An 8639-nucleotide genomic window follows, 5' to 3' on the forward strand; every position below is an offset into this window, starting at 1 on the left:
GTGGCAGCAAGATTAAAGTGTTGAGATCAGATAATGGGACTGAATACATCTCCAACAAATTCAATCAATTTTGCGAGGAAGCCAGCATTCATCATCAACTTACAGTTAGCTACTCTCCTCAACAAAATGGTGTGAGTGAGAGAAAGAACAGAACTATTATGGAGATGGCAAGATGCTTGTTGTTTGAAAAAAAACTTCCCAAGGAATTTTGGGCAGAGGCAGTCAACACCTCTGTGTACCTCTTGAACAAGCTTCCAACTAAGGCACTTAAAGGAAAAACTCCATTTGAAGTCTGGAATGGAGTTAAACCAAATATGGAGCATCTCAAAATTTTTGGTTGTCTATGTTATTCTCTTGTTCTAGAGGTAAAGAGGGACAAGTTAGATCAAAAGGCAATTCCTGGTGTCTTCTTGGGATATAGCAGCAATGCCAAGGGTTACAGAATTTACGATGTCCAAACAAGGAAGGTTATCACCAGCAGAAATGTGAAATTCGATGAGTTTGGAGCCTGGAATTGGGACAAAAATGTTGCTGAAACTTCACAGAAGATTCTTTTTGAAGGGAGTTCTCCCAACGAACAAGATGCAACTATAATTCAAGAGGAATTAAGTTCTGATGAAGAGTTTTCAGTGAGAGGAGACAGATCACTTGCTGACATTTATGTGAGATGCAATGTTGCAGCAATTGAACCCAATAGCTTTCATGAAGCAATTAATTCAAGTGAATGGAAGAAGGCTATGGAAGAAGAATTGAAGATGATTGAGAAAAATCAAACATGGCAATTGGTGGAGAGGCCAAAACACAAGAAAGTTATTGGAGTTAAATGGGTGTATAGAACCAAACTGAATTCAGATGGCTCTATTAACAAGCTTAAAGCTAGATTGGTGGTGAAGGGCTACTCTCAACAATTTGGAGTGGATTTCTCAGATACTTTTGCACCAGTGGCAAGGTATGATACTATTAGACTTTTGCTTGCTCTAGCTGCTCAAAGAAACTGGAAAATATTCCAATTAGATGTAAAATCTGCTTTTCTAAATGGTTATTTGGAGGAGGAGATCTTTGTTGAACAACCAGAAGGATTTGTTGTTAAAAGGCAAGAAGATAAAGTATATCTACTCAAGAAAGCTTTATATGGCTTAAAGCAGGCCCCAAGGGCTTGGTATAGCAGAATCAATGATTACCTCTTGAAGTTGGGGTTCAACAAGAGCAATAGTGAAGCAACTTTATATGTGAAACAGGAAGATAAAGAAACTTTGATAGTTTCCTTATATGTTGATGATCTCTTGGTGATAGGGAGTTGCATCCCTTTAGTACAAAAATTCAAGAAGCAAATGTGTGAGATGTTTGAGATGACTGACTTAGGAGTTATGACTTATTTCCTTGGCATGGAAATTCATCAAAGCCAACAAGGAATTTTCATTTGCCAAAGGAAATATGCTAGAGAAGTTCTTAAGAAGTTTGGAATGTTGAATTGTAAACCTATTAGCACTCCTTTGGCAGTAAATGAAAAATTACTTAAAGAAGATGGAGCTGAAAAAGTTGACGAGGGAATCTATAGGAGTATGATAGGTTGTTTGTTGTATTTAACGGCAAGAAGGCCAGATATTATGTTTGCAGCAAGCTTATTATCCAGATTCATGTCGGCACCAAGTGAGGTGCATTTAAGAGCTGCAAAAAGGCTGTTGAGGTATGTGAAAGCAACTGAAGATCATGGAGTTTGGTTCAGAAAAGCTTCGGAATTAAAATTGGTTGGCTACACTGATAGTGACTGGGCAGGCTCAAATGAAGATATGAAGAGCACATCTGGTTTCATATTCCTAATTGGTTCGGGTGTGTTCAGTTGGAGCTCGAGGAAGCAAGATACTGTGGCGCAATCCACAGCCGAAGCTGAGTATATTGCAGCTGCAGCAGCAGTAAATCAAGCTATTTGGTTAAGAAAGTTATTGGTTGACTTGAAGCAAGAACAGAAGAACTCTACTGAGATTTATTGTGATAACAAGTCAGCAGTTGCAATTGCCAAGAATCTAGTCTTTCATGGAAAAACCAAGCATATAAAAATCAAATATCATTTCATAAGAGAAGCAGAGAATGAGAAAGAAGTTGATCTGATGCATTGCAGCTCTGAAGTTCAAATGGCTGATATACTGACCAAGGCACTACCAAGGACCAAATTTGAACAGCTAAGATTGATGCTTGGAGTTAGCAGCAAACTTGCCAAGGAGGAGTGATGGTGCTGTGACAAGCTTGCTGTCACTGTTGGAAAAATCTTTATGATTTAACTAGATGTATCTAGATACTTTTGACAAGTTGTGAAGCTTGATTTAAGCTTATTTTTTTTTGTAAAAGGAGTGAATGAGCTTAATTTAAGCTGCATATCTGCAGATAGGAGTTGGTAGAGTTGGTAATGTGTCTGAATGTCTTGGCTGTAATCTCTATAAGTATGGTTTTGAATCAAATGAAATCAGCTTTTCCAGCCATTGTGTTCTGTTTTTTCTCTACGTCAAAACCAACAGTTTTTTATTTGGTAAGACACCAAACACATTTGAGTAGTTGTTCAAAATGTTATTAAATTTAATGGAAAGTAAGCAAATAAAAATAATATTTAATGACCAAGATGCAGCAATGTCGAATGCAATCAAAGAGGTTTTTCCAAAATCACACCATCGCCTTTGTCAATGCCATATTGCTAAAAAAACTCCATCTTATTTGGACAATCTTAACTCAAATCATGATTTTCAAAATATCTGTCACAAATGCTTATCTCAAGGCTATGAGATTACCTGATGATGATCGAGTGTATTTGTAGAATTGGAAATTGGTCTCATTTTGAATATTGCAACACTGGCAGTTCACCGATGGCCTCATCCACACAATCGTTACTCTCAAAGTCTTACTATCGTGTCTTAGTAACTACTAAAATATTCGTTGAACACTAATATTTAAAAAGTATGGTGTAAAAATAAAAATAATAAATGAAATTATAAAAAATCTAGTATTAAAATAAGAAAGAAAAATAGAATGTAACACATAAGGATATCATATTAACACATGATAAGCATAATGTACTTTAAAGGAGAAGGCACCATACTCCAAATGGAAGTATTTTGGGGACATTCAGTTAATGACACTTTTTAGTAAGAGTTATTTTTTTGGGTGGCAATATTAATACATTTCAAATTGTTATTAACACATAAAAATCGTAAAGAAAAAACAAAAATATCCTAATCCAAAACTAGTAAGGGTTGCAGCCGTTGGAGGAGGGAATTTGGGAATTTTTGTATCTTCAAGGATCTTGATGTGTGTGTGTGTCCCTAACAAATGTTAATTTGTTTAAGAAAGCTAAAATTAAAATATCAGTAATTCTAATAAAGTCTAAATACAAAGAATTATATTGAGTAATGCCTCGATCTTACAAAATTTTAAACTCCTTTAATCGCAACAGTAACAGGGCGTTAAAAGCTCATCACATTCTCAAAAATTATAATTGATCTAATAGAAATTATTCATTAATTAATAAAGAACCATATATTATGAGAGCTTTTTGTACAGCATATAGACGTAACAACAATTTTTTTTTAAATTTGAGTTATTTTAATATAATATTGTCTGATATATACACCATTAATATCTAGACATGTAGATTGCTATCGTGCCTAGTTATCATGCTAGCCCTTCAACACAAATGCTACATTAAGATAACTACCACAAGAGGTATGAGTACCCTTAGATAACCAATGGAGAATTTCAAAATGATAACGAGGCTTCTACCACTTTATCTATACAAGAAAAATAAAAGTGACTCATAGTCTTGTTTACAAATTATTGTAAACCATAAGAAAATCTAGTATGGCTAAACTTCCTTTTAAGTATAAAAAGATGTAGACCCTCTTAAGTATAAAAAATTGTCTCGTTAGCACCTTTGTGCTCTCATTATTTATTGATAGTGTACATTATCGTAATTATATTCCGTTCATATTACATCATACATAATTTCATAAATTCACTACTTCCATTTGCCTGAATAACCAACTCTTAACTTAGATATCAAAGACACTTCTCAAACGCATCCCGAACATTTTACTATAAATCATATGTAGATTCATATTGTTGTCAAACTCGCAAGCCTACTTGTACGAGTTTACGAGTCATGTAGTTTTAAAGGAGTTAACTTGCTTATAAACTCAAATTTTCATAAAATAAGAGTTAACTCGCGATTCAATACTAAATGCTCTATAAATTTGGTCTATAAACTCTATAAATTTGGTCTGTAAAGTCATAAATTCGCATGCTTTTGTTATAGGTTTAACAATATGTATTGTTTTTATTTATATTAAGGTATGATTGACTTATGAAAATTTATATTATATATAAATTAATATTTAAAATTTTAATTATGGATGAACGATGACAAAAGATGGACTTAATATTTAAAAATTTCATATTATATAATATTTTTGAAATTAATAAATGAATTTATTTTAAAATAAGTACATACATGTACTTTATTCATATGGAATATAGTTGTAAATTATAATAATCATATTATTAATTTATTTTTTATAAAATTATGTCATTTTAAACATATATTTACATCTATTAAAAAATATTTTTAATTATCTCTAAAATTTTAAGATTATACTATCCGAGTTTACAATTCAATTTTATAGACCCTCTTTCAATTTTACTTAAAATCTTGATTTTAACAACTTTATGTAGGGTTATCTATTATTCACAACTCATTACTTCCCTATAATATATGTATATATATGTGTGTATATTTTTTTTTGTTGTTGTCATTTCTCAATAGATAAATATGAGTTACATATGACATTGTGAATTAGCTAGCTGGTGCTTGTGGGGCATGCAGCTGAAATTAACTACAAGTAATGGTTTGCTTCAACCGTCCAAACGCCATGGCCTCAACGGCGCGGAGATCCCTGTCACCATCATCCCTCTGTTCTTAGATAATTAATTAATCATAATAAGTCACAGGCAAGCAACAAAATTCATAACATTGTTTTCCCTTTTTATATTAACAAAGTGTATATATCCTAATTACATATAATAAGAATGTCGCAACCATATAAGCTTCTAAAACATCTTGTAATCATCAAACAGTGTCGACCTCTAATCTTCTAAGAACATGTTGTAATCATCAAACAGTGTCGGCCTCGTATATTTCTGAACACAAAACAGAAACTAACTTGTTTTTGTGGAACTGAGGAGTACTGAAGCTTCCATGGAACACTGGGAAATCTTGCTGCTGATGGTTCTCCTTGTTGTAAAAGCACAATCTCAAGGTTCCCTTCTAATTTTCTTCATAAGTTTGTAATTGCAAAGTTTTTTTTTTTTTTTTTTATATTGAATCTAAGCAAAAGTTTTGATCATTTCCCACGAAATTTGACTGCTTTCTTTGATGTCTTACAACTATACATGCCTGTCAAGGAAATCAATTTATAAACTTATCGGTTCATGATGCTTTTAGGGTCAAATATTACTGCTAATTATTCACTACAAATCGGTGAGTTTTTACCAAAACCCTGAACTGTTAGGTACATGGCTGAGCATAGACTGCGGATCACCAATAAGCTATCCAGATCCCGAAGGAGTCTTCTGGCGAGCAGACGAGGGATTCATCAAAACCGGCGAAAACAGAGAGGTTAACGTGATTAGCACCCTGGATGTTCTGAACTCTCTGAGAGTCTTCAGGCAGCAGAATAAGAACTGCTACACATTGCCAACAGGAGACACAACAAGACATGTCATCCGGGCTAGTTTTCACTACGGCAACTATGACTTGCTCGCCAAGCCACCAGCTTTCGACATAGAGATTGATGGGAATAAATGGATCACGGTGGTGAGCTCCCTCGAAGGACCTGTCTATTATGAAGTCATCTACCCGAGCGAGCGCGATAATATCAGCGTGTGCCTGGCTCGAACGAGGGCTGATGAGTTCCCCTTCATTTCTTCTTTGGAAGTGTGGCCGCTGCCCAGCAATCTGTATTATGGCATGAACAGAGACCTGGCCTGGCTCAAGAGCTCCCGGTTAAACTATGGAGCACAACCACAAGACAAAATCCTGGGGTAAGATACTACATTCGGGGGATCATCTGTGCGATAGTGGTGCTTCTCTTTTGAATTATTGGGTAAAATCCAATTGACAACAACAAATATCAAGCTTTTATATCATGTAGAGTTGATCGCATGAATTCTAACATATGTATCACTTCTATCCAACTAATCAAATGATTATGGACTTGTCATGGGTTTGATTAGGATATATGGGGGTGACAAATACAACAGAATATGGGAACCATCAATTCCTGATGATTTGAACCCAGTTTCAGCTGATACCATTGTCTACTACTCTATAGTCAACGAGTCTCCTCCTCTTTTAGCCATGTTTGATGCGGTAGAAGCTACAAACCGTACGAATTCGATTAGCCTGACTTTCCAGATTGCAAAACCAAACAGTCAAAATTACATCGAAGCTTACTTTACTGAAATGAGACAACTGGAGGCAGATGAGAAGAGATCATTCCGAGTTTATGTCAACAATAAGTCCTTGATCACAAGTCCAGAGTACCAAAACATTACTGGAATATGGGCTCTTGCACTGGCATCCGGGGCATTAACCTTCGAGCTCCATCCAACGGCCGACTCGACTCTGCCCCCCATCATCAGTGCCATCGAAGTTTACACAGCCAGTGATCCTCTTGTCCGGTCAGGGACATCACAGGATGACTGTAAGTGATCGTTTAACAAAACCCTACTCTCAACACTCCACTGCTCTATACCGTTCTACAACACCATACCAAACCTTTATCTCAACTATGATGGGAGGTGGTTAGCAACAAAAACTCTTATTTACCGATTATTTCTATCTATGATTTAACTTTCTTTGCAGTGGATGGACTAGCGGTGTTGATAAGCACGTTCGAGCAGCTAGGAGGGTGGAGCGGCGAGCCATGTCTCCCTAGTGACACTGTGTGGCAATGGTTGGGCTGCAATGGCAGTGATCCTCCTAGAGTAACTTCACTGTACGGTAAACTTATTTTGTAGCTGTTGTAGTTCTAGGAAATTTACACTTTGACACGAGAATTCTTCACCCCATGGCACTGAAATCATAAACTTGGTTTCAGATATCTCTCAGGGTATGGTTTGCAAGGTGCTCTCCCAGAATTCAGTCAAATGCAATCTCTTGACACCATGTTAAGTCCTCCATCACCTAAAACTTTTCACTTCTTTCCATCAATTCTCGGTCACTGTGTTAACTTTCTTTTTGTTTCAGTGATCTAAGCAACAATAGCCTCACTGGAACAATCCCAGAGTTTCTGGGTAACCTTCCAAATCTCCGGCGACTGTAAGTCTAATGATGGAAAGTATAACATACAGCAGAAGCAATTAGTTCAAATCCAGCAAATGATTAGAATATAGTTACTCCCTCTTTTTCTGGCAGTAATCTTGCACACAATGACTTCTCTGGAGATGTTCCTCATAGCATAACCAGCAACAAGAAAATCAAATACAGGTACTGAAAGTAAAGTTACTGACTCTACTTGTTAAATTCAAAGCAAAACAATCCATTCTTATTACCACTGCCTTTGCAGTATACATGGAAACCCAAGTCTGCATCAGAAGAAAGGTAGAAAGACAGCAATGCTGATTGGATTGGCTGTTGGAATACCTCTCGCAGTAATACTGATAGTTGCAGTTCTGGTTTATCTACTACACCAAAAAGCCCCAAAACCCAACCAAGAACAAGCAACAGCACCAGCTCAACCCGAAGATAAAAACGATGAGGAGAAGCAAGGGGAGCATGCTAACTTGGAGCCTGAGGATATTTCAGCAGCTACGAGCCCTGAAACTGTGAATCGCCCAACATACCCCAATCTTCATTGCAATATAGTCCCATTTGAATATGATTTAACAGAGTCTGCTCTGCCAGACATGGATGTGGAAGAGCTTGAAGAGCTAGTTCGGCTCCAAGTGGACGGTGTTCCAGCAAGTGCCAATCAGCATAATGGGCCAAACCATGATCAAGAAAATATCCCAGGGACCATGGATGCTGGAAGTTCAGATCATCGATCTGAGGAAAACATGCCACCAGGCACACATGGTGGAACCCCTAATGAATTTTCAGGACTACCCGACATGGACATGGAAGAACTCGACAAGCTGCTAATGGAGGGGGGGGTGCGATTTCAGGACAACTGCCAGATGATAAGGTTAGCACAGCTTGATTGATCTCAGGTGTACGTGGAACTGGAAATTTGCAGCAGGATGTGAGAAAAGATTGCTCCTATGGTACTTGTGCTTGCGCTAACATCCTAAACTCAGTATCCAGGTCAACCTTAACGTTCTGATCACAAAAAATCAGGCTGATTGATGGGGAGCATATTAATAGCCAACATAACTGGGCAATTTGAGCTCATCAATGTTTCTGGGTAATTGAGCATACTTGGGAAATAAGCACATTCTCTTAAAATCAACTCAAGGGCATCAATAAAGGAAGCATCACCACAAATTACCTGAACAGAGTCTTAAATTGGACTAAAAATCTGATATCTGCGACTGAATCAACCTAGTTAAGCATTCTAGCCCCACTAAGGTGTGTGCTTGGCAGAGTACCCTCTCTT

At 36.8% G+C, this 8639-nt stretch overlaps 1 protein-coding gene across 1 annotated transcript; it reads left to right on the forward strand.

Annotated features, from left to right (window-relative positions):
• Positions 1 to 5096: 5096 nt before the first annotated feature.
• LOC127791444 (probable LRR receptor-like serine/threonine-protein kinase At1g05700) lies at positions 5097 to 8528 on the forward strand. The gene is made up of 8 exons (XM_052321330.1): positions 5097 to 5300; positions 5553 to 6084; positions 6277 to 6746; positions 6908 to 7040; positions 7143 to 7211; positions 7292 to 7363; positions 7460 to 7531; positions 7611 to 8528. Exons 1-8 carry the CDS (start codon positions 5240 to 5242, stop codon positions 8245 to 8247), a joined length of 2046 nt encoding a protein of 681 aa, XP_052177290.1. The 5' UTR covers positions 5097 to 5239; the 3' UTR covers positions 8248 to 8528.
• The last annotated feature ends 111 nt before the right edge of the window (positions 8529 to 8639 follow it).

The sequence above is a fragment of the Diospyros lotus genome, chromosome 1, assembly GCF_014633365.1.
Source record: "Diospyros lotus cultivar Yz01 chromosome 1, ASM1463336v1, whole genome shotgun sequence".
NCBI classification, from domain to species: Eukaryota; Viridiplantae; Streptophyta; class Magnoliopsida; order Ericales; family Ebenaceae; genus Diospyros; species Diospyros lotus.